The sequence below is a fragment of the Telopea speciosissima genome, chromosome 1, assembly GCF_018873765.1.
Source record: "Telopea speciosissima isolate NSW1024214 ecotype Mountain lineage chromosome 1, Tspe_v1, whole genome shotgun sequence".
Classification (NCBI taxonomy): domain Eukaryota; kingdom Viridiplantae; phylum Streptophyta; class Magnoliopsida; order Proteales; family Proteaceae; genus Telopea; species Telopea speciosissima.
The window spans coordinates 83,352,128-83,379,379 of NC_057916.1; the positions used below are offsets into that span (position 1 = coordinate 83,352,128).

At 39.2% G+C, this 27,252-nt stretch overlaps 2 protein-coding genes across 3 annotated transcripts; both read left to right on the top strand.

Moving 5' to 3' along the window:
- Positions 1 to 8,521: 8,521 nt before the first annotated feature.
- LOC122672227 (BAHD acyltransferase DCR-like) lies at positions 8,522 to 11,073 on the top strand. Its single transcript, XM_043869724.1, has 2 exons — positions 8,522 to 9,077; positions 10,143 to 11,073. The coding sequence occupies exons 1-2, from the start codon at positions 8,595 to 8,597 to the stop codon at positions 11,025 to 11,027; spliced, it is 1,368 nt and encodes a 455-aa protein (XP_043725659.1). The 5' UTR covers positions 8,522 to 8,594; the 3' UTR covers positions 11,028 to 11,073.
- A 6,837-nt stretch (positions 11,074 to 17,910) lies between these two features.
- On the top strand, positions 17,911 to 26,028 carry LOC122648761 (ATG8-interacting protein 1). Of its 2 annotated transcripts, none has more exons than XM_043841980.1 (3): positions 17,911 to 17,975; positions 19,104 to 19,980; positions 25,640 to 26,028. In XM_043841980.1, exons 2-3 carry the CDS (start codon positions 19,123 to 19,125, stop codon positions 25,736 to 25,738), a joined length of 957 nt encoding a protein of 318 aa, XP_043697915.1. In that variant the 5' UTR covers positions 17,911 to 17,975; positions 19,104 to 19,122; the 3' UTR covers positions 25,739 to 26,028. The 2 variants fall into 2 exon arrangements, with proteins under 2 accessions (XP_043697915.1, XP_043697916.1); XM_043841981.1 differs by lacking the exon at positions 17,911 to 17,975 and adding an exon at positions 18,038 to 18,056.
- Positions 26,029 to 27,252: the final 1,224 nt, after the last annotated feature.

Sequence of the window (27,252 nt, forward strand, 5' to 3'; positions counted from 1 at the left end):
TATTCATTGCTGCTTGGCTGCATTTTTATTAAAATAATTTTTTTTAATAATCTTTCAACTAGGATTGCAACAGGGTCGGGTTGGACAAGTATTTAAAAATTCAGGCCTCATCTAAAATCCTCAAGTCTCAACCCAAGCTTGATCCGACCCTACCAGGCTCAAGGTGGGCCTATTTTATCATTCAATCATTCGATCTATTCAAATAGTAACCAACTTTTTTTTGATAGGTCGACCCAAGGAGAGTGAAGTTATGACCTATTAATTGTAAAGTGTTGGTCCTTGCCCATTAAGTTATTCCTTTAGAGTTAATAATCAACATTGAATATATCTATTATCTCTCCCTCTTATCTGTAGGTTCTCATTTAGTTGGATGTATTAGATTTAAATAGCAACAACACAAATCCCAACCCGATTATATATACAGGGTTGGGTCGAACTCAACTGAAGGCCTAGGAATATCAACCCTGGCACGCCCTTTGGGCTGAAAAGCTCATCCCAGGCCCAACAGGGACAGGCGAAATGATCGCTGCAACCCTGGAAAATTCTGCCTTTCCATGGGTATACGATAGTCATTTTGTATGCCCCCTATGTCTGAGGCAGCACACTACATGAGCCAAGTTGGCATTTTTTCTCCTCTCAACTATACTGAGTTTCTTTTTAGAGGAAAGTACACTCCCCTCCCCTGTACTTTGTTTCAGTGGAACTCCCTTCTCTTGCATATTGACTAATGACAACTGTCTCCCCTAAGATTTAAAGATTCAACTATTGAACAACTTAGTGCTCTCTCTGTACTCACATCTCACTACTATTGTTGCTTGGAGTCCGACTTAGACATCAGAGAGTCCCCCCCTTGGAGTCCGCTCTGGGCTTCTTCTGTGTTTTTTTAATAGTTTGCATGACGTCCATGTCACCCACATAGATTCCGATCGCAACAGGTTCTTATACTGTTCGATTTCAGGTTTATGTAGTTCAATCCAGTTTGGGTCGATTTAAGCAAACGTTTTGGCTTTAAGGTTTGAAACTGAACTGAACTGAACTGAAATTTATTTTATTTTCCAACACTAAAGTCGAATTGATTTTTCGGATTCCCTTCGATTTTAAACAACAGTTTTTTTGTTATAGTTTTCGGTTTTGGTTCAAAATTGACACCCTTTTTCTAATCAAATGCTATTGGGTTAGAAAAGGAAGTAAGATTGGGGACCTATACTATACACAGCACCTACTCATATGAAACCTGTTAAAACCGTGGAAGGCTGGACCATATGGGTGGACCCGAATTTAATGTCTTCGCCTCTCAACTATAATTTGATATCTATAAATAACAAGTTAAGCGGATGACCCATCACGAATGGGCCATATATAAAAGTGGAAAATCTGAAAGGCTCCATATATATTTGGACAGCTAATGATGCAAACAAGGTTCTAGTATATGGAATTGGATAAGGATTGGTCCTTTAACAGAATCAGTTGGAACCCTAGAAATTGAAACTAGGAAGAAGAAGAAGAAAAAGTAATTTTATTAAATAAAAGTAGGAAACAATGATAAAAATGAAGATCAAACATAAATAATGGATAATTCATAAAAAAAGGGTTGTAGGAACCTATTGACATCTAAATTGAGCTTAATTACCTGATTTCAATTTGTAAATAGGCGATTCACCTAATCCAGATCTGATTCCGATTCTTCAAATCATGGAAACAAAGGCCACTATTACTTAGATCAGTAATCTAATGATTTGATGTTTGAAAGTAAAAACATACAGGAAAAAGAACGTTGCTTAGTTGCGTGGTCCCTGTATTCGAAAATAAGAGCATATAAAATTATCACCCCGCTCTCATGAAATTAAATATCCAATCCATGTTAATGCTCTTGCACGCACCGTGCAAGGGGCTACAAGGGGCTACATGAGGTGTTGGTTTTTTTTATGTGTCCAACATCTTCTTCTTCATAAATTTCAGATATGCATATTCCAAGTCAGTAGAAAATAAGTGATCGAAGGCCTACCCTCCTCGAGGAGGATGCCTTTCTATAAATGCAGCACATGCATGTGAACTGAAAATTAGCTGATATTCTTCTCTCTCAACTCTCTAGTAGTATGCAAACTATTTTGTTGGAGTGCAGATTCCAACGTGGGTCCTCTCACATAATGAGATGTGGAACTCACATTAACACTCTCTTTCTCTTGTTTTGATCCATGTGAGTCTCACAGTGAATGATACTATTGTAAAAACTGAAACCTATACATGATGCAGAAAACAAAAAGTAATAAAAGAAAGAACAATATCAAGTAACCACAATGCAATGATATCCATGGTTTGACAAACCCCACGGGCTTTTAACAGCCATTTGTAGGGGAGCCACAACACAAACCACAAAATATAAGTCATTAATCCTCAACAACCATTATTTGGATTACTGCTATTGGTGTGACGTGTAGATACCCCACCCCCAACATGGTTTTAAGTATCAATATTGGATCGGTCATAGATTTTTTTATTTTTTTTTTTGATAGTTAGGGCCCAAGGAAAGTTGAACTCCTGACATCTTTTTTGTGAGCTGTTGGTCCTTACTAATTGAGCAACCCCCTTTGGGGTGGTCATAAATTTCATTAAGGTTGTTGAGCAATTAGAAGAAATTAAAGAAATCTCAACCGGTTCTGGAAGAGTTTAGGACTATAAATATAGGGTTTGAAGAGACACTTCATGAGTTTAAGATCAGTGTATCCTTCATACAAGAAGAAGTTGAACAATTAATTGAATTATTAAAAGAATATAAAGAAGTGTTCGCATGATCGTATGATAACATGCCCAATATTAGAAATTATACTCGGATGTTAAACCTATAAAACAAAAGCTAAAATGAATGAAACCTGAATTGGCATTAAAAATAAAAGAAGACATCATTAATGATAACTTTTTTTCGTTTTTTGCTGATGAAAAAAAAAATGATGTTTTGATCCCACATCAGCCCAATAACATGGTTTGAGGTATCGGTATCAGATCACCCGATACAGCCAATATTGCACGGTTTTGAAGGTGACTGATACCGATACCTACCCGATACAGGTGATACTGTACGAATAAGGGGTAAAATAGTAAACAAATCTATTTTTTTTAAAAAAAATAGGGGTAAACTTATCCGATATAACTGTATTGGTTTTGAAGGTGACTGATACCATGCCAGATACGGCCAATCCTCTCCCTTTCCCCACCCACCACCCCCCAAAAAAAAAAGAAATAGAAAAAAGGAGTGACGCAAAGTCTTCCTCATCATGTAAATGCAGTCTTTGAAGTTAACCAAAAAAAAAAATACAGTCTGTTGCCATCGAGATCCGGTAGGTGGACCCCAACACGTGTCATCTATCTATTGGAGAGTCATTCATGTATATGTCACAGTTTTTGCATGTAATCTATGATTTCATGAGACGGATGATAATTTTGCATGCTCTTATTTCTGAACACAGGGACTACACGATCAGACAACGTTCTTTTTCTCATATGTTTTTACTTTCAAACATCAAATCACTTAGATTACTGATCTAAATAATGATGGCCTTTGTTTCTATGGTTTGAGGAATCAGAATCAGATCTGGATTAGGTGAATAGCCTATTTACAAATTGAAATCAGCTAATTGAGCTCAATTCAGATGTCAGTAGGTTACTTCAACCTTTTTTTTTTAGGAATTGTCCATTATTTATGTTTGATCTTCATTTTTATCATTGTTTCCTTCTTTTATTTAGTAGAATTACTTCTTCTTCTTCTTCCTAGTTTCAATTTCTAGGGTTCCTTCTTCCTAGTTTCAATTTCTAGGGTTCCAACTGATTCTATTAAAGGACCAATCCATATCCAATTCCATATACTTAAACCTTCTTTGCATCATTAGCAGTCCAAATATATATGGAGCCTTTAAGATTTTCACTTTTATAAATGGCCCATTCGTGATGGGTCATCCGCTTAGCTTGTTATTTATAGATATCAAATTAAAGTTGAGATGCGAAGACATTAAATTCGGGTCCACCCATATGGTCCAGCCTTCCACGGTTTTAACAGGTTTCACATGAGTAGGTGCTGTATATAATATAGGTCCCCAATCTTACTTCCTTTTTGGACCCTGATCTTTTACTGTTGAGCTGCCCGATAAGACCCTACTATCCAAACACAACAAGACGATAAATTACCGCGTTACCAGAATGGGGGTAAACAAAGAGAAAGCTCAATAGTAAAATTGATGGCAAATTCTTTCCTTAACGTCTGTTTTTATTTGGGTTCAACGAACCCATTGAATGTAGTAGATAGAACCGCAATGGTTGAGAGGAGACTTTGTGAAGCCCAAATGAAAACTACAAGGAAAGAATGATTCTTGGGGGATGGGATTTTTATCTTTCCAAGGAAAGTTAGGTTGGAAGATTAATATTGTTTAAAACAGATTGAGCTTAACATTTGATAAAACCAAAAGTTCTAAAAAACTACTAGATATCAAAAAAAAAAAAAAAACTACCTAGAGTTTTGCTTTCTGTTTTTTTTAATAAGAAAATTTATCAAAGGGAACAAAGTTCCAGAAAAGTCTGCATACAAAGTAAGGGTGTCAATCTGGGATTGGAATCGGGAACCGTTCCAATACCGTTTCGCTAAAACCCGATATCGAATCGTCTCATTAGTAAATGGGATGGTACTGGTATTTGATTTTAGTACCGAATGATAAATGGGACGGGATTCCCAACGGTACCAGTACCGAAATGCCAATTAAGTATCAGATGGTACCGAAACTACTAGTACCGTTTAAAAAGAAAGAGAATATAAGATCTTTTTTTTTAAAAAAAAATAAAAAAAAAGGGTATAAGAATTACGACTTATTAGGGTTTCACTAATTGTCTTTTGAGTACAAAGAGGAACAACAGGTCACCAGTCGTAGCTTGAAGTCTCTCCTCACAGAACCTGCTACGTGCTACTCCCTCCTCCTCCTCCCTCGACCAACTACATCTACTAGGCTCTTCTTTTTTGCATTTCGTACTTCTTACCATACAACCATGTGACATGTGTGATAAATAGAATTTTGTTTGGGAAAATAAAAGAGGAAACGCAACGGGATTCTTTCATTTTATAGGACTTCTCTAGATTTAAAAAAATGAGAAGCTTATTATATGTAATCTTAGGGAGTTTGAAGAAGTAAAACTATGACTTCATAATTTAAATTGTTTTATAAAAGCAGTAGATAACTTAGATTTCATGATGGTGAAAAAATTCCACAACACTAATACACCCACCTTGTTAGAAACAATTAAATTTCTTCTCCCTTTTTCTATAGTGCCTAGAACCGTTTAAGAACCGGTACTGTCCCATCCCGCTAGTAATCGGGACTGGGATCTAGGTTTGGTCCTGTTAACTAAATGGGACGGTACTGGGATTGACATTTTTGGTACCGATACCGATACCGTCCCATCCTAAATACCGGGAACCGTCCCAATTGACACCCTTAATACAAAGGAAGGCAAATACAAAAAGGAGGCGATTCATGCCCAACAAAGTGATGTTGGAGCCTAGATCCTTGAGATGCTCAGTAGTTTGCCACTGCATTGGCTTCACGAAGCGTATGAAGGAAGATGATTATGTCAAACCTGAGAGCGAGTTCCCAATATTCCGAAATGATAGAGGAGATTCTCCATGGGATTGACTTTGAGTCGACCTTGTTAAGGATGTTGATAACTAGTAGATTGTCTCCTTCAATGATCAGGTTCTTCATGTGCAGGCTAAGTGCCATAGAAAGAGCGAATCTGACAACCATTGCTTCCGCTACTAAGGCATAATTCCAACCAATACCAATCGAGAAACATGTTATGAAAGATGCGTTGGAGGTTCTGCATACTCCACCTATGGCCATTTTCTCTAGGTTACCGAAACTTGAACCATCCACAATGAATTTAACAAAGCTGCTTGGGAGAAGATTCCACTTAACAATACGACATCTAGGAGTATTTGGTTGAATGAATCCTTGAATGTGATCTTTTGTCGAGGCCATAGCTCTGAGAATAATCGCATTGCAATTGAACCTGGCTTGCCTAAATGTCATATCCCAGTAGCTGTTCCAGATGTGTCATACCCCCCATCTTTTTTAACCTACCCCCCTTTCCCCCCTCCCTTCCCCCCCCCCCCCCCCCCCCCTCCTTTAGACCCCCACATTTGACATTACTGACATTAAAAAGGAAACCCGAAGCCTTTCTTCTTGGTTACTGGCATGTTTTGCATTAATAAAAGATGTGATTCCAACAGTCAGATCATTGCTTGGGAAGTTGTTGAGAAGACCCACTTGTCTCCACAAGTCTTGAATAATCGAACATTCCAGAAATAAATGACTAGCAGTTTGGTGGAAAAGGTGGCAAATATTGCAAAGAGGATTGAGATTGAATCCCCTGGAGTTTAATAGATCTGGGAGGGGTAGTCTTTGATGGAAAATCTTCCAGATAAGATGTTGAATTTTGGGGGTAGTTGGAAGGTACCAAACCTTAAGCCAGAGGGGGTTAGAAGGGAGCAAGCAGCCTGTAATGGTTAGATTATAAGCTGAGGCCACGGTGAAGACACCAGTAGAAATAGGGCCCCACACAAAACGCTCATCATGGGGGAAAATAGGAAGAGGCATAGAAAGGATAATGAACGCGATGTCTGGAGGCCACCAGTAAAAAACCTCTTCCCTACGCCATGACAAAGCTAGGGGGTCAATGAAGTGAGTGACAATGGTTGGGGCTTCAGAAGGCAAGGGGAAGAGAACGGCTAAAGGAGGATGGTTTGGAATCCAATAGTCAAGCCAGGGATTAATGGATCTACCATTTCCAACTTGGAAGAAAAGGCCTTTACGTAATAGATCTCTTGAAGAACAGATGGATTTCTAGCCCCAAGAGATTTGCTTTTTGCTCACGTGAAAGAAAAACTACTTTGGAAAGAAGAAAATTTTGTTCTCTCATGAGTCCATCTAGTAAAACCCCCCAAAAAACTCATAAAAAATATATATATAAAAAATCATATTTGCATTGTTGAAAACATTTTGATTTATGATTGTGTGTAATGGATGGTTTTGTGTGAGTACTAATAAATAAGCAATTTTTTGGGTAATACTGTAATTTTTAGATAGGAATTATAAAATTTTCTATTTAAATTTTGAATTAATTTCACTTTCCATTTCTTTATTTTCCTTACATCCATGCTTTCTAGTCAGTGGAAACTCACGGAGGGTTGTTATACGCACTGAGTAAGATTGCTCCATTGTAACCAAGTGGTCACGAGTTCGAGTCTGGAAATAGTCTCTTTGCAAAAACAATGGTAAGACTGCATATATTATGACCCTTCCCAAACCCCGTAGTGGCGGGAGCCTTATGCACTGGATATGCCCTATATGAATCTTTCTGCATAATACAATTTTAATCTTTCTTAAAAATGGATCCATCGATCCGACAAAACTAAATGGGTCGATTTGGTTCAATTTAGATCCTCTATTATCGAGCTGCCCGACAGAACTGTGTTGTCAAGATACGGTGAGATGCGCAATGATCACCTTACCCCTACTCGGGAAGGGATAAGGCAGTCATTGTGCACCTCACGATCTAGAAACAAGGTGGGCACCAGTTTGGGTTTTATATTGCCAACAAAACACAATTTTTTTTTCTGGCTCTTATAATTTTGTTTCTTTCCCATAAACTTTTTTTGAGTTTACTTCTTCATTCAACCAAAATAAAGAAATTAAATTCTCAAACTTAACTTTCACATCAAAGGTTAGTTATAAAGCCATAATAAATGAGTATCGAAAGAAAAAGGCCGAGTTGAGTCTCTGAAAGTCAAATGGCTTTCCGACCAAAAGTAGTATTAATTAGGGTAGAAATCAGGTGGGAGAACACAGACAGCACAGGAAGAGGCATAAAATACAGAAAAAAATTTGACAAAATTACATGATTAGGTATTTTTGGGTTTTTATTTATAAAATTGTTCACCTTATGTTTGAATTAACAAAAATAGATAAAATTAAGTTTAATTTTACAAAACTGGACAAAACAGTGACTCTTCTTCCTTTCTCGACAGTTTTCCTTTGAAAAAATTTCTTTTCTTTTTCCTCGGTTACTTTGGGTAGCAGAGAATGGCGGTGGCTGGGACAAGAGTAGGGTTGCAGGGAACGAAGGATGCTTGGGCAAGAAGACAATAATAGGGGTAAAAATATCTAAAAAAGTAAATGTAGGAGAGAGACTATTTTGTCTAATTTTGTTATTTTCATTAACTCCAACATAGGCCAGACAATTTTGTAAATAAAAACCCAAAAGTAACTAATCATGTAATTTTCCCAAAAAAAATTTCTGCCATTCTAGTTCGATAATGGCCCGAAAATTGATTCCAACTCGAAACAAAAAATAAAGGAAAAGAGAAGATGCATTAATGGATCACAACTGCCCTTGTGAAACCATTAATGCTACCATTAACCATCTCATATGGTAACTCCTGTATAAGTAAATCTCAGCTTCTTCTCTTCTCTCCATTCCCAGACAAGCTCAGGTTTCTCTGGATCGTTTGTTCATTTGGGTTTTTTTTTTCTTTCGTGCTCTTCTGCTTCATAGTTATGGCAGCTGATAATGGGAAGAAGAAGCAGGAGGAAGGAGGAGAGAAGGAGAAGGTGGTGAAGGTGACGAACAAGAGTGTGGTTCTCCCACGCAAGGAATTGGGAGGACGAGAATGTCCTTTGGTGACATTCGATCTTCCCTTTTTGACCTTCTACTACAACCAGAAGTTGTTACTGTACAAGGGTCAGGGTGGAATTGATGAAAATTGGGAGGAGATGGTTGGGAAGATGAAGGAATCTCTCGAGGAAATACTGGTGGATTTCTACCCTTTGGCTGGAAAATTGGGGAAGGACGAGGAAGGTGTGATAAGGGTTGATTGCGACGCCGATAATGTCGGTGTAGAGGTGGTGGAGGCCGTGGCCGCCGGCGTTGGAGTTGCAGAACTTGGTGAAGATGAGTCTTCACCGTTGTTGCAGGAGATCGTTCCCTACACCGGCGTTCTAAACTTGGAGGGCTTCCGTCGACCAGTGTTGGCCGTTCAGGTAATATGACTTTCACACTTGTCCCATTCACATATGTTTGTGTGGTTTTTGGTCGGGTCGGGCCGGGCCATTATTGGAATGTAAATTCTGATTTTGAATTTAATTTTGGGAGTTACCGGAGTTAGTATGATTTAAGAGTTAAGACACCCCCACCAGTTTACCAAAAAAAAAAACACCCCCACCAGACTTCAAGACATCTCCACCAACTCCCATTTATGGATTTCACAGGTGAGACTTAATTCTCAACAGTGCAATTTGGTGGATAGTATAGATGTGATTTGATGGATAGGATCCATATTTCTATCTTAAATTATCAGAAGTCAGGTCAATCACTGGTTGCAAGACATCGCAGCTTGGTTGAGTAGGCCATGCACCAGTGCGGGGTTAATGAAAGTGTACAAAGGCGTATTGATAGGAGAGGTTGTGCGATAATTTTGTGTGTTCTTGTGTCTGGGTAGTGTAAACGCAACTACACAACTTTTTTTTCAAAAAAATAATAAAAAAACCTAATTATGATGCTATGCTAAATAAAAGGGTAAAATAATCTATCTGAAGAGCATGACTACTCTACCAAACACATGCCTCCTAAATGACCATCCTACCCTCATGAAGGAAAAACAACCAACTTTGTTGATGCTTTTGTTGTTCTACATATGCTTCAATTGGCTCCTGAGTTGGCACAAGGCCATGCTCCTAGACTAAAAGAAAAAAGAACTGTGTTCGAGAGTGTGACCTATGTCAGCACTCTCATGAGTTTATCTCTTGTTTTTTCATGTGAAAAGATTTTTCTACCCCTTATTTTGAAAAAGATTGATAGTCATATAAGAATGCTAGCGTAACCAACATTCCTAGACATAAAACTACTTCTTAAAATGAGATAATCAACAGAGTGACAGGCAACTGAGGTTTCAACCCAAAACCTTAAACATTGATGGTAAGTGATAGAGAAGTTGACTCCTAATGGCTCCAATTTCCAACACGGATAAGAATAGCCAGCTGTCTTATTTTAAAGTCGCATTCATAAAGGTGCATTAAAAAATGTTTGTTCATGTACTTGTGGCGCAGTTCACCAAGCTGAGAGACGGGCTAGCAATCGGGTGCGCATTCAACCACACCATCCTGGACGGTCACTCTACGTGGCATTTCATGAACTCTTGGGCTGAGATCTGCCGTGGGTCTACCGCTATCTCGGTCCCACCTTTCCACGACCGTACAAAAGCCAGGGACACCCGCGTGAAGATAGACCTCCCGTCGCCAGGCAAACCCCTCCGCTCCGAATCCGATGGCCCGGCCCCACCTCAGATGAGAGAGAAGATATTCCAATTCTCCGGCTCCGCCATCGACAAGATCAAGTCGAACGTCAACTCATCTCTATCCAACGGCTCCAAACCTTTCTCAACCTTCCAATCTCTTGGGGCCCACATATGGCGAGCCATCAGCCGTGCACGTAACCTCAATCCTGAGGACTACACGGTCTTCACTGTCTTCGCCGATTGTCGCAAGAGGGTCGATCCTCCGATGTCGGAGAATTACTTCGGCAACCTAATCCAAGCGGTGTTCACAGTGACGGCAGCCGGCGCGTTGCTTGCGAACGCGCCAGGTTTTGGCGCGTCAATGGTGCAGAAGGCCATAGAGATGCACGATTCGAAAGCGATCGAGTGTAAGAACAAAGAGTGGGAAGCGGCGCCGATGCTGTTTCAGTATAAGGATGCCGGACCAAATTGCGTGGCGGTGGGAAGCTCGCCGAGGTTTAAGGTTTACGACATTGATTTCGGGTGGGGAAAGCCGGACACGGTGAGGAGCGGAAGGAACAACAAGTTTGATGGGATGGTTTACCTTTACCAGGGGAAGGGTGGGGGAAAGAGTATCGATGTGGAGATCAGTTTGGAGGTTCAGGCCATGGGAAATTTGGAGAAAGACGAGGAGTTTCTTATGGAGGAGCAAGCCTAGTATTAAACTAGCAGATTTGATCTCTCTCTCTCTATAGACTAGAGAGTCAGTGAGATACAGTGTGGGTTTACTTGGGAAAATATATATTAGTTGTTGCTTGTGGTGGTCTGAAACGTTGAGGGAGGCTCTTCAATTGGTCTTCTTCACGTCCTTACAACTGCTGTTTTATTGTTTCTGGTTGATTTAGTCAAAGATCTTAATATTTGAGATCAGATTAGATTCATTTGTATTTGAAGGTTGTTTTATTCTTGATAGGGGTTTAGATGTGTATTTGAAGTTTCTATTATATCAATTATGTAAGTGTGAGTTGTGAGTTGTGAGTTGTGAGTTGTGGGCTGTATCATTGCATGGACTTAAAAACTTAATCTCATGTTGCCATGGATTTAAAAACCCGAATATGACTCTTCTTGTGTCTTGAGGTGGAGTGGTGGGAACTGGGAACCTTGTTTTGGCTTTTTCTCAAACACTTTCTACTCATAACCCCTCGTGTTATTTGTACTGCCTCTTTCTTTTTCTTTTGCACAAAATAAGTTTTTGTGCAAATTCAAAAGAATAATGAAGATCAAGAGAATACAATTAAGCAGATGTCATTCTCAAATACTAAGGATATTAATCTTATCCAAGGTATTCCAAAGATAACTATTTTCTTGGACCACAGACAGTGGAATATTCAAGAAATAGAGTAGGGAATTCTAGCCAAGTAATTCTCTGAAACAATGATTTTGATCAATTCTTTGAGTTTCCCATGATGATCAAGACTATGATCATTCATGCAACAACAATGTGGAATTATTCAATTTGGCTATTTTTTCGGATCGCTCAAACAATCGGTTTACAGTGAGATCGGTCTACTGTAATCAAATAATGTTGATGGAGAACGCGGGCGTGCCAGAGTCTTCAAGACTCAATGTGAAACAAGTTTGCATTTCTGACTTCTATCAGGCTATGTAGATCACCCTCCTGCCTCGATTGCTCCAAGGACTTTATATTAAGGACAAAATTACAATAGGTGCGATAAAGGGACAATCACAGAACAATAGATAGTGAAATGTGAAATCGAGAACTTTTATTGATTCCTGATGTGGGCACATTCAAAGGAAGTGCCACTGTTACAAGAAATTACAGAAGAACTTGATGGGGGAAGAAAGAGAAAGAATGATCACAAGGATCAGGGGGAAGAAGAGAGTTAAACTAAATGCAAAAAATAAAAGATAATAAGTTGCAGGTAGGGGTGCAAGTTTGGCCCTGTTGGCCCGAACCCGCCCTGAGCCCGAACAGGGTTTGGGTTGAGATATTTGGCCCTGAGGGCGGGTCAAGGCTGGAAATTTCTGGCCATGAGTTAGGGTCGGGTCGGGTTAGGGTTGAGACCTCGAGCTAAGTTTGGCCTGGCCCGGCCCGACCCTGATTTAAGTTATACTATAAAATACATATTGACAAAATTTATACATTATAAATTTAAATTTCACCCACATTTCTTTATATAATATATTATATATGAAGACAATAAGTGTTATAATATAATTTATTATATTGTTATTTTATGTAAAATTATTAATGTTCTTCCCAGCCCATTCCAGCCCATGCATTTCTTTCCCCCTCCCCATGATCAGGGCCAATCAGGGTCGGCCCGACCTGACCCTGAGGGCGGGTCAGGGTTGGATTTTTCTGGCCCTGAGTCAGGGTCGGGTCGGGCCTGGGCCCAGCTAAGGGGACTTAGGGTTGGGCTAGGGTTCTATAAAGCCCGGCCCAACCCGACCCTGTTGCAGCCCTAGTTGCAGGTTTGTTAATTGATCGAGAGATCTCTCCATCTTCTGCAATTTTGGCTTCTATACTTGCGAGAATGGAGTCTCCATTACGTATTCCCAAATTGTAACTGCTTTGATAGTTTTAGAACCGTTTGGGAATCATGCCCTCTTAGAGTGACTGCTATTTCGAGAGTGGTTTAGTTGTGGGTGTTTCACGGTTGTAACCGTTCTGGCTCTGCCCACGTTTTCCCTTTGTGGACAATCTACTCTGTTGACCAACCCTCCAGGGTTCAATGAGATCGGTCTTGTTTTATCGATCAATCGGTGATTTTTAGGGTGTAAACATATTCAAAATATTTAACCTTCTGGATAGCAAGTTTAGTTGGATGGAGAGTCAGAAAAAAAAAAATTTACCAGCCATATCAAATTTGGCATCTCAAAGTAACTGAAGAAGAAGAATTAAACAGGCACCCTATTCTAGAGGTTTCAAGGTTCGTTAAGAATATTTTTGTGCTAGATTATGCTATTGAAAGTCTTTTGTACCTAAGTAAAGAGGCGCAAGAAATTCAATCAAAGAATCCTAAATTTATGGTGATCGATGGTAGAAGAAAATTTGTCAATGATCTCAACATTATATATGAAAGATCTGAAGCATATTACATAGCTTCAGGTTTATATTGGTCATGAGTTGAGAACGGGAATTGAACTCTATGAGATCTAATCTCCCGTTGTACTACGCCACAATTGATATCCTAGAGGATCAATTGATGATAGCAGACAGTACAGAAATGTTCCGACAACAAGAATACAACACTGCCACATCATCAGCAAGTAAGAGTGTCAAAATGGAATCGAAAACGAATTTCGGAACCGGAACCGACCATTTATGATCGAATCGAATCGAACCGCAAAGAAATGATCCAATTTTGATTTCATAGATTCCTTTCCCAGCTCGATTCTGGTTTCAGAACAAAAAAACCGAAAGGTAACCTGGTTTTCCAATTATGGTTGAACCTCTTTCTGTTGTCCTGAAAATGTTTTTTGAAGAATTATTAATCAAAGTCCCCGGTCTAAGGAGCTCGTCGTTGTTTCTTGACTTGCATGCGAAATTGTAAGCATAATATAATTAATTGCTTTAATGTATTGTGTCTCAAATAATACTAATTTGTTTTTGAAATTATGACCATATGTGGACTCCCCATACCAAAAGCTTTTAGACCACCCTTTCTTCTGTGTAGCATATGAACGGTGGGATAATTGGCTTAGGGTACACGAACATAATAACTCTGATGGACACATGCTGAAGTAGTCAATGATTCACTGTCCATCATAATGTAAACAATATGATGGACACATGATGAAGTAGTCAAAGATTCATTGTCCGATTGCAACTTTGTCCAGCACACGCGGAATCTTATCAATAATACTGTCATGTAAAGATTCAGAATGATGTCCACGTCAACCGCATGATCTGCATCAGACAGATAAAGATCAACATAATTAAAGATATTTTTACTGTACCTGACACTTGTCACTATTCATTTACTTTTTACTATGTAAATTTTGTTTGTGTTGTAACCCTTGGTCTATAAAAAGGAAAAATATTTCTTTTGTTAGACATTCTAAGTGTTCTATTCCAGTTTCGAAAGTTCTCTTCTAGCAATAGCTAGGTGGTCTCCCAGATTCCAACTTAGTTTCTCTATCTAATGGTAAGCGTGTTCTTCAAACTGTAAAATATGACTGGTGTCCCCTATGTTGTTCATATTTTCAAGTCTTCGGACATTGTGGACTCTGATACCACTTGTTGAGGATAGCAAGTGTTATTGGCATCCCGTCTATTATGTTGTTCATATCGGATTACTCATCCTATGTGAGATAATTGCTTTCATGTGGAACCCAAACAATCTGTCCCTCCACGTGATAACATACGTAGAATTGAGATTTTCCTAGAGAGATTTTGAGATTTTTATTCATCCTCAAAGACACATCAAAGTTGTCACGTCTGGGCTCTGATACTATTTGTCGAGACTTGGGTATAACTCATCCATTTATTTTTTTTTGGGTAAACGGGTAGAACAAGTTAGTCATTAATGAGAGGATGGCTAAGTCCGTATATGTCTTCTCATTGGGCTATTCACATCTGATGTAGAATAATTGCTTTCGTGTTGAACCCTACAAAAACAACTTTTTAAAAACATTTTTTTGCTTCTGCATTGAAAAACTTTTTGGAATAAGATAAAAGACAATTAAGAGAAGGTTATAGCTTATTAGTTCAATACTTTGATGATAACAAGTTGTCGCCAAAAGAAAAAAAGAAATCTCAAATACAATAATATCTATTTTACCTAGCGAGACCGAGTTGGGACGCTTTCTTTTGACCAACCACAATCCAAATAAGGTTTGGGTCACGATTTCTAAGGTCAGCCCAAAATACAAACCCCCCTTGAAAACTAACCTTATTAAGAAATGATTTGCGTTGGGCTATTTGAAATTGGCTTGAACCAAGCCCAAAATGCTATTAATTAAATCTTCATGTGCTGTGTGGCTATGCCTTCAGATTTGAAATTGTAACAAGAACTCACTCTTTGCACTTGTTTGGAGAATCCATTCCAAGGAGCCTAAATCAAATATTTTTGCTTCTGTAAAATGGATCCCAAGTCGTAACACCCGGTTCAGTTCTTCAACACCACACAAAATGGGCCAACCAACCGGCCCATTCAATTCCTTTCTTGTGTTGTTTGGTCCAATTATGGAAAATCTTAAATGAAGTACGCATCCAAGCCCAAGCCCATTATCTCGGATTGTACTCAAGAGAATAAGTGCATCTATCATATGAGTCTATTATGAGAATTAAAGACCGTCAGATTTATGATGGATTTAAGCATCAAATCCACAACATCAAACACAACACGGAGAAACTCCCAAACCACTGAAAAGAGATGGATGGCGCAACACTAGATCTGTTTCCTTGTCTCCTGGCACCCCATATAAGGTTTATAATACAGGTATCGGACTCCGGATCGGTCAAGAATATTAATTAATAAAATACTAAATACTAGAAACTGTATAGATAGATTAAAAAAATAAAAAATCATTAAAATCCCAAAATATCACAACTATCGGATCGAATCGATCGATCCAACCTAATTGACAAATATAGGGAACGATCTAGGAAAACCTTGCCAGATTGCTCATAACTTGGGATTGGCCATGATCGATACTGATCTGATTCGACAGATATTGATCAGATCCAATCCGAGATTACGAACCACACCCTCCATATAGGGATGTAAATGAAGAGTTGAAATCTGTTTTTGTATCCGTTTAGCACTTTTCGAATCCGACTAAAAGTTAAACCGATGCGGATACGGATAGGCTATAGCTATCCAAAAAGCTAGGGCTGCAACAGGGTCGGGCCTTTTAAAACTCTAGCCCAACCCTGAGTCCCCTTAGCTCGGCCCAGACCCGCCCTGACCCTGACTCAGGGCCTAAAAACCCTGACCCTGACCCTGATGGGCCAAGCCCAGCCCAAGCCCACCCTGATTGGGCCGGGTTTGGCCTATTGACCTTGACCCTGGCCTTGACCCTGACCCTGATAGACTATATGCTTTCATTGTATAGAGTGCAAACAGACTATATCTATAAGCCATGACCACGCATGCTTTCACACAAGCAGGTAGCACTATCTCATTTTATGATATAAAGTTATAAATTTTTCGATATCAAATAACAACATGCATTACCTGCTAACTGGTATAGAAAAACAAATTTAATGAAAGTAAATCAGACTCCAACTGCTAATACTTTTATAATTATAACTATAACAATCAAATAATGAAAATTTTCAACAAAAAATGTTGTTGCTGTCAAATGAATGATCAACATAATAGCAAATACTAACAATGACACTCGCTCCAACTGCAAATTTTATCTCATTACTCACGACAAAGCTAATTAATATCAAACCTACTTGTCAACAGTTAATAAGTTATCTAGTTTTCACATTAAAAAAGTTCCATCAATGTAATATCTCCAACAATAAACAAATATTTCAAAATAGATTGCATACAAAAGATGCCAAATTTTGACTCAACAATTCTTTAAATGGGAAAGACTAAAGAGTACTCCCATGAATGTGGAGATTTGATTCTCTTTTATTTGGTTTTTTTTTTTTTACATAAAATATTTTACATCATGTTGGAATAATTGTCTCCATCTAAGAATTAATTAAATTGATTTTTGCTTTGCATTGTGATGTTGCTTTGCATTTGTACTTAAGAGGTCAAATTTTTTCTTGTGTCCCCCTTAGACCTCTAATACTTCTCAGGCACTCACTCTCTTAGCTTTTTATTTGTTCAATGAATTTACACATTAATCCTTCCTAATCCTGATAATAGATTATATAATATATGTAATGTACTTAAAAATCTAATTTATGAACCCTTGTTAATTGTTATTTGTTACATTAATAATTTCTTATATAATATAATATCATATTATCATTATACATAATTAGGTTCAAAATCAGGGTCTAGATCTGGGTCATCATCAGGGCAAAGATCAGGACCAAGATCAGAGTCAAAATCAAGGTCAAAATCAGGGCCAAAATTAGGGTCGGGCTGAGCCCGAGGCCTCAACCCGGACCCGACCCTGACTCAGGGCTAGGCATTTCTGACCCTAACCCGCCCTCAGGGCTAGAAATCTTTAGCCCAGGCCCTGTTCGGGCTCAGGGTGGGTTCGGGCCAACAGGGCCAAACTTGCACCCCTACAAAAAGTTATATTTACTTGTAAATGAAAAAAATATCCGATCCATATTTGTGTCCGTATCTGTTTATCCAAATTTGTCCGAAAACTAATTTGATGCCGATGCGGATGTAGCACTATCCGAGTCAAATCCGATCCGTTTACATCCCTAACCCATACGCCAAAATCCTAGATGAACAATAATCATTCCCACTCCGGGGTCAGAGAACCTTTGACTTACTACAGTACGTAAAACAGATCGTGCAGAGAGAGATGTTACCGGTTAAACCGGTTTCCTTTTATCTATTGCCGTGACCATCACTGTAAGTTATAAAACGATGCTTCTACCTGAACACCGTTTCTCTCGGACTCCGATTCCTTTCGTGGCTGCAATCTGCCCACCGGGCAGGAATTTTCTTCTTCATCTCGCCGGAGACTGTCGCTGGTCACACGTACTTAGGTAATTCAGTCGTCTTTATTGTTGTTGTTTTTGCAGATCGGATCTATTAAAGTTGTTGATGCTGATCCTTTGCATGTATTGGTTGCCCCTTCCAATTGAAATGGCTCAGACTTCGCTTCCATTTGAGGCGTTTGATGATATTTGGATCTATTTGTGCCTGCTTTGATGCAAAAAAAGCTAGGTTTCTTTGACATGAATGAATATGAATACGGTGTGTTGTTGATTGTGTAGGGTTTGGTTTGACATGTTTTGGTCTCCTTGAATTATTCATTTTCTCATATTTGGAAGGGAGGTACTCGAGCGGGAGTCCCAAGTCTATCCATCTCTCTTTTTTCATTCTTTTAAAAGTTATTTCTTTTGCTGGGCCCTTCCATGATTCAAAAAGTTTAGTGACTGATTGATTTCTTTTTGAACTTACGAATGCCCTGATTGTATTCATTCGTTATATTTGAATTTATCATTTGAATTTTTTTTTTAAATCGTTTGTGGTAAAGAAGAAATAATCGCTTCAGTTATGAATTATCTATTTCTTTCCGTAATCTGTACAAGGTTCATAAAGTTCCTTCTTTTGGTTATTATTGAATTGATATTTTGGCCGAGCTAAATATGCTTGGGAGGCTTTGTATTGGAGAACTGGGTTAATTCGTGGCCTGAATGTATTGAACTAGCCCTGCTGGATGACTTATGTAATTGTGTTTCAGATGAATGAAATCCTTTCTACTCTGTGCCTCCGCCCTCTCCCCCCCCCCTCCCCCTCCCCCAATTTATTGTTATCATTCCTACTCATATGAACTTTTGTATGGACTCAGAATTCCGGTTTAGTTATTTGGATACATTTTGAATTTCATGATACAAATTTTCTAGTGGTTTCATACTTGTTTGTTAAAACCTTTAATTCACCACTTGTGGATTTTTGTTTATGAAAATTTTAATTTTTTCCTTTATTGAAGAAGGTTCAAATTTTCATTTATTGAGATAAAGGTTTTTGATGTGGTGATGTGTCTAATAATTGAATGCTCTTTATACCCCCTCCCTGTTACAATGTGTGAAAGGATATAATGAGTCAATATTAATTTGGGTTCTTTTTAGTATGACTGCCAATTTCGATCATTGTTGTTGATTATGCAGGGAATCTGAATTTTGGAAAATGGCAGATAATAATAATGAGGGGGAGGAAACTTCTACCCGTGGAAATGAGTGGGAAGTTGTGTCACTCACGGCCTCAACGTACGCTGCTGCTCCTAATCAAGAAAGATTTGAATCAAACGATGATAGGGACCATGAGTTTGTGGAAGATGAGGAAACCTCTCGTGCGATGTTCATGTCTGATCACTTCGTGTTTCCACCTAGCCAGCATGAGAATCTCCCTCTGGATGCAGATAACAGTGAAATTGATAATGAAACCAGAGACATGTCTTTGGGTTCAAACAGGGTGCCTGGATTGGATATGGAGGAAGGGGACAGATCCAACAAGGAAAACGATGAAAATTGGGAGATCAAAAGATTGACAGTGCCAGAGGATTTACCCGGAATACAGTTCTTTGATGAAAAGGGTAATAGGTTGTCTGTTCATAGTACCGAGTTTGAAGAAGGGGCAGGTTTGCAAGGGCTGAATCTGGTGGATGAAGAGCAGAGTATTTACAGTGCTTCTAAATCCAGTTCTTTTCATGGTGAAGCAAATATTAGTGGATCAACTGTATATGATGATCACAAGGTTGTCGCTGAACCCAGTGATCCTTCTCAGCAAAGCTTAAATTCTTCATCAGACCCATCAAGGTCAATGGGTCACGACAAAGGAGATGAGTATAGTGGGTGTGGCCCTCCTTGTGAAGCCTGGTGGAAGAGAAGGGCTGCTTCTTTTTATGCTCATGCAAAGGAGGCAAATGCATTTTGGTCTATCTTTGTTGCTGCAACGTTTATGGGCCTTGTAATTATTGGGCAGCGCTGGCAGCAAGAAAGGTGGCAGGTTCAGCAACTGAAGTGGCAATTCAGCATCAATGACGAGGTATGTGCTGATGTCCATACATGTTGAAGTGCTTTAATCAGTGTGCTACTATTCTTCTCATTGAAAAATTAATCTTTGATGGTATTTGAGTCACTTTTTCTGCCTTGTAACAGGCTATCAACCTTTGATTCGTGTGTGTGTGTGTGTGTGTGTGTGTGTGTGTAATGACACTTCATGAAACAATTGATCTATGTATGTTCTATATTTTTTTCTTGTGAAATCCTGTTCTTTTGTTGCCATCAGTTAGGAGACTAGACAATTGACCACTGCATATTCTACCACAGCTAACGGGTGGTAAATGAAGATTTATGGAACTTGTAATGTACCAGTTGGAAATTTGGCCCTTGCATCTGTGATTGCATTAATGCCATGTTATTAGTGTAGAGTGAAACCCCACTGATCAGTTCATGTGCTGAAAGGAATGAACTCTGCAGATGCCTTGAGACTGGTTTAGCACTTCGTTGTGTATCACCTCTTGCTGTTGTGGAAGTGATGTGAAGTTTAGTTTAATGTATCAATGCTGCAGTGACATGCTGTGGGCAGAAGTTGAAGTGAGATCTTTAGTAGAAGAAGGTACCTTAATGGGAGGAATAAAAGAACGTTGTCAAGCAAATAGTCTGAGATGTTTAAGAGTTTCAGGAATACAATGATTGGAAGACTTAGGTGCTATTTTTCTGTTTTGAATTTGCTATTACCTAAGTGATTGAAGGTAAGTTGAGTGGAGAATATCTACTCAGTGTCATTGATAACCATCTTTGGAACTTCGCCCCCTTGTTCAATCATAGAGGAACTCATATAATGTGCCTCAATACTTAGATGCTAAGACACGTCGCCTTAGCTTCAGTTCCCTTTACCACTCATTCCTCTAGTAGTAGATGCTTGCACTTCTCAGGAGGTTATTTCATCCTAATGTTAGAACTGATCCAAGATCTATTTAGGAAAAGCCTGAATTGGGTGACTCTAGAAGATCTATTTAAGAAAAGCCTGAACTAGTTGACTCTGGGTTATGGACTTATGGTTTGTAATTCTTATATAGATCCTTGAGTTGAAGGGAAAATAAAATTAAAAGAATTTTATAGGTATCACTGACATTACCTGACAAATCCCACTGCATTGAGAGACAAGTTGATCCAACAAGAATGTGGATGAGTGGCAAGAACTGGATTGATGAAATCAGAGTGAACATTGATGTTTAGATGGATGTGTGGCAAGAACTGGATTGATGAAATCTGAATCAACATTGATGTTGAGATGGGTGAGTGGCAAGAACTGGATTGATGAAATCAGAATGAACATTATTGTGGATACCTAAGAGCAAGGTTTTAAGTATCCTTCCGTATTCACTGATACTAACCGATACATATCGTATCTTTAAGGTACCAATACGACACGTGATACCTAAATGTTCTTTGGCATTAGTATATATAAGGGAAAAAGATCTCTACTTGGTGGTGTTTCCTACGCCCCTCTCACAGGGCACCGTGAAGTAACACCTCTGCCCCCTGGACAGATATCCAGACGTGCTCCCCTATTGCCCTAGACGCTTGTGTACAGACCATGCGACCAAGTAGAGATCTCTTGCCCATATAAGAAACATCATTCTTTATAGGGTAAATTACACGGACCTCCCTTGACAAATGCCTAAATTACACTTTCCTCCCAGTGTTTCTAAAAACTACAGAGACTACCCCTACTTTCCAACCTAATTAACACTTAAAACCCGGGTCGTTAGTAAAATCTGTTAGTTGCTAACGGTAGGAACTTTTAATAATTTGTATGACCATTCTACCTTTGAGAGGGTAGAATTTGCCCTTAAGCCACTCCTTACCTTAATCTTCTTCTTCAACCACCGCTCCACTATGCACTCCACCGTCGCAACCTCCTTTTTTTTTGTGTATCCACATTGGTTACAATGAGCTTGCCACCGATACAGCTTTGCCCCTGTCAGCGTGTACGATCTGGTAGGGGTGTCAATTCCAGGCCTGGCCCGACAAAACCAACCGAGCCCCCCCGGCCCGGCCCAGCCCGACACTTTTAGTAATCGGGTGGTCCCGGTGTGGGGTTCTAGCCCGTCGGGCTCCCGACCGAACCGATCGAATGCTACCCCGACCTAGCACGACCTATTTTGCTGGTTTTGAAACCTTGTGAATACTGAATAGGGGTGTCATCCGAATGTATGGCTTGGGATTAACTAGTAGAGTATGACTTCAAATGGGGTTTAATGGAAAAAATAGGAATAAGGAATTCTCCTCGCCTTTCCTGCACCTCTGTGTCTTTTATGGATGTGTATATGCATATTTGGGATGATTTGCTATAAATTATTGAATCCAGCCAAAGAAGCTAAAGATAATTTTAGTAACAACTGTGCCACTATTTTGTTAATCCATTCCTCTTCAGAAGCAGTGTTGAATTCCTTCTGTTGTTAGACCTAGCAGAACAAATGGCATTTTCAATTCAGTTGCTCAGAATTTATTTCACAGATTAGGACACAAAAGTTTTCTGTTCTAACATCTTCCCTTTAAATTTGTGAAGCCGACCCATTTGGGGTTGGTATTACTTGAGTTAACAGGGGTTACAAAATTTTATTTTATTTAATTAGGATTTTTTGTGGTGTTAATCAATTTGTTACTAATTAAATGGGGGTTCTTACTTCTTAATAATATCTTTCTGGGTATGCAGGTGGTTATGAGTACATAGATATTATGATGGAGGATGATGAGAATGGAGGTGTAGGAAGATTGATAATAGACATAGATTTCAAGTCTCAGTTTGAGTTAAACATGCCCACAACCCGGTTAAGGTCCGTTTAGAGTTAAACATGCCACAGTCTGGTTAAGGCCCGATTATAGCCCGACTTGGCCCGACCAGGTCTGGATCGAAGACTTAAACGAGTGGTCACGGTGCAGGCTTTAAGCACCGTGAGACCTGGCTAGGCCTGACCGAGCCCGACCGGTTGACACCCCAACGATCTGGTATCTTTTTCCATTTACATTTACTCGAATCGCTGCTAATTTCACAAACACAGGCCGGGTATAGGTGAAAAGACTATTAATTTTGAGGCATCGGTGCAAGTGTCATCTAGGTCTGTGTCTGCAGAACTTGGCTTCTTAATAATCCTAAGAAGATTCATGAAAGCTTGTTGATTAGATTCTTTATCAACTCCACCCAATGAATCAAAACTATAACAAGTATGTTTGGATTGATTTTGTGAATAATTTGGAATTCCATGGGAACCTTGAGGTGACCCATCTTTTGCATCTGTAGGCATACCCATCGGCCATTGCATTGTTGACAACAAATCTTGGGGTTCCACTATAACGATCCAACCCCTCTCTTGGCATGATATTGTCCGCTTTGGTCCAATGGGCCTCACGGCTTTAAAATGCGTCATTCCAACTAGAGGAGGCTACTCTTTAGCAATAGCTCAAGATCTCCCTCCCTAGCCGATGTGGGACTAAGTTTGCACTCCCTCACCGATCTCCCAAACCCCCTGGTACTAAGCTGTCTCTTGGTGGGGACCCCTCAACGATCTCCTAAGCGGGCTGGTACTATGTCGCTCTCATGATTGTTTTCACATTTAGGGTCAAACCTGACACGTTTTCATGACTTTGAATCTGTTTGATTTTCCTTCCTTCTCAGAATAGATTTCAAGTTACCACCACCTTTTGATACTTGAGGATCCAAAGCAGATGATACCGGGATAGCCGGAACTGAATGGTACTAAGCTGTCTCTTGGTGGGGACCCCTCAACGATCTCCTAAGCGGGCTGGTACTATGTCGCTCTCATGATTGTTTTCACATTTAGGGTCAAACCTGACACGTTTTCATGACTTTGAATCTGTTTGATTTTCCTTTCTTCTCAGAATAGATTTCAAGTTACCACCACCTTTTGATACTTGAGGATCCAAAGCAGATGATACTGGGATAGCCGGAACTGAATCAGGTGCACTGGCGACAGGACTTGGACTGCAACAGATGGTCGGATGTCAAAAACAGAGGTGGGTTTGTAGTAGGAAGTGGTGGTATTGAAGGAGGGTTGATGGGTAGTGGTGGTGGTGGTGTTGCTTGAAAGCGACGGTTTTGGGTGGAGGAGCTGCTGGTGATGGTGAAGTGAGATGTCATGGCTATCTGCCCTTGTTCGTTGGTGTTAGACTGTTGGGTACAGGGACATCAGTGGTGGTAGTTGAGACAGGAGGTTAAAGGAAGAGAAGCAGAGCACAAAGCTGAAGAGCAGCAAGCCTGCGAGCAAGTTCCGTGAGAAATTAATTTGGCGATTATATGCCACTTGGGTTTGAGGAATCGATCTCAGTAGACCATAATCGCATTGCTGGAGTTGCCAAGAGCAATACCTCGATCTCTATTTAAGATCAACGAAAGCTTGAGCAGATCAAATCAGAGGATTGGGATGAAGAACAAGGGCTGGGGGTGAGGGTGGAGGTGGGGTGGTGGATTGGGATGAAGAACATGGTTTTGGGGGTGGAGGTGAGTTTACAGTCTCATTTAGAATAAAGGGCAATTTGGTCATATAGACATTTTATCTAACGTTTTGGGTCCCGGAGGGTACCAGGGGATACGTTTGTAGTTTTTAGAAACACGGGGGAAAGTGTAATTTAGGCATTCGTCAGGGGAGGTCCATGTAATTTGCCCTTCATTATATATAATCAATTGAATGCATTTGTCTTGTTGTACTTTGTTCTCCTTTTTGTACATGATATATTTTACATATGATTTATTTATAGTGTTTATGCTTCAAAACTATATTTTTCATATATCCTAGGCATTTCCATATATTTCTTGATCATTTCTATATGTATCTTTTGTTTCTCTGATGCAATACGATACGTCTCTTGCAATCACTCTTCCGATACGATACCCTAGACCGATACTTTAAACCTTACCTAAGAGTAGCCAATGAGAAATAAAGTGGGAGTCTTTTTCTGTGCAGGATTATGTCTGAGTTTTGGCAATCTGGAATCCTGGTTTTGATTATTACCATATTTTATGAAGTGTGTGGCCCTTGTTGAAAGTCCTTGTTAACTGCGGTTTGTTTTTTGTAGTCTTGTTGACACTGCAAGTAAATGGATATCATTGAAAAGAAAAAAAACATAGAAAATGTGAACTTCTTGATGGTTTTGCTCCCTATAAGCTGCCAGAACTACCACGCACCATGGGTTACCATGAGTAGATGAAACCTGTATACAGTTTTAAGTGATTACTTCCATTTTATCCCCTTTTTTCACTGTTTTAAACTTGCCCCAGTATTTAGAAAATGTTTGCAGAAGTTTATAATTTACTAATTAGATAATAAGAGAGGGAAAAGGCTGAAGGAGGAAGAGCAGATGAAGCCACTAGCCTCCTGCAAATACCAAAATTAGAATGGAAAGGAAATAGACAATTGGAATTCTGATGGACCTAGGAGACAATGAGGGGAAACTTGTGGAGCAGACATTGATGGATGAAGACCGTGATCTAGCGTGGGAATAGTTTTACGTCTGAGAATTGCTAGTTTTTACTGAATACATGATATATCTGATCTCTTGTTAGTGTTTCAGTGATGGTAAATGTAGATGTCCCATCTCTTAATGTTGAATAGTCACTAGTGTTGTTTTTCTTGCTGAAGCACTTCATTCTTTTCCCTTTTGATTCTTTTTATTTGCAGAAGATGAACCGGATACTAGGTCCCATTTCTCGACTTAAAGATGTGATTGTGGGCGGCCATCGCCGAGGTTCTGCTATCAGAGACGGCGCCAAGCTTTAGAAGATGATGACGAAAAATTGTAGAGTGCGAAAGAGTGAGGGAAGGGTAGGTTTTATTTTTCTTTATGTCACAGGAAAGGTGATATGTTATTTGCAAGTTTGGAGACTCGGGTGCTAAGAACTATTTGGCTTTGATTATTTATTTTAGTTTTTTTATGAGGTATCTTGAGTTTTTGACTTGTCATTGCTGTCATCCAAGAGGAGTCCTAAGCTGTTGGAATTAAATTGGGGGCAAATGTTTTTAAGGTATCATCAAAGCACACCCCATGGCAACGGTGTTGTTTCAAACAGGAAATTTTTTTAAACTGGAACCGGTAAACCAATTATTATTTGGTTCAGGTTTGGTTTTATTTATTATAAAAACTTAATTTGTTCGATTTTGTTTCGAACCGATTGTTTTTAAACCAATAAATTGTTAAACTGAAAAGAGTAAAACTAATTAATAAATAAAGCTTGTAAATTGAAATTTTTTTTTTCGGGGATAATATATCCATAGACTCCCAACTCCCATGGTTACGGGAAAGTTCTAAAACCTAGATTTTTATCCTGCTTTGTTCTTTAGGTAGATAATCATTGTAGAATTTTTATCGTCTCCTATTACAGCACGGTGCTGTAATGCATCGTGCGGCGGTTGCAGAGGTCATGTGCGCCATGTGGGGTTCGCTGTACCACATGACCTCTGTAGTGCCGCACGATGCAGTACAGCACCATGCTGTAACAGGAGAGGATAACGATTCATCATTGTATCTAACTCAAAATTAACTAAAACTTAATAGTAGAACTAGAAGTAGAACAAAAGCTAGGAAGCTAAACAAGATAGAGATAGACTAATGACAGCAAAATAGAAATTGAAATTAAGAGGAAAAACATGCGCAGGTTTAACTAATCTATATAGTTGATGGAAAGAAGAATAAAACAAAGATGTCAATGTTTAGAATAGATTGGTATTATATATAACCAAGAGCCGTGTTACCCTATTTGTACTGATTTCTTATTCTCCTTTTTGAGGAGCACACCTCTATTAGTTGCATGACTCTAGGTGGATTCGAACCACCATCTCCTCAGTAAATCCAATGTGCTCTTCCATTTTTGAGCTAAAGAGTCATCAACCTACATAAGCTATATTGTTTCATGTCATTGTTAACCCAAATGGAACATACATAACATTCTTTCAGACAATGCACCCACATGAAAAATCCCAAATGGAACATACATGAATTCTATTTCCTATTATTGTGTATTTTCTTTTGTTCCCCCCTCCTATTTCTGTACCTCTCTGTCTCTGCAAATTTTTTTCCTGTCAGTGGGTGTAAATGGAGATGGCCAGGTGCTATACTACTTCAGTTGAAGAGAGATCACATCATAAAATGGACAATAGGACCGTCTATATTGGCATGACAATCAACAGAACACTACTACTCATTTGGCACACATGATTCCAAGGCTGACCTGCAGTTTGGGAGTTAAAAACATTGCCTATTAGGATTGAATTCTGCACTGGGTTTTCCACAATCT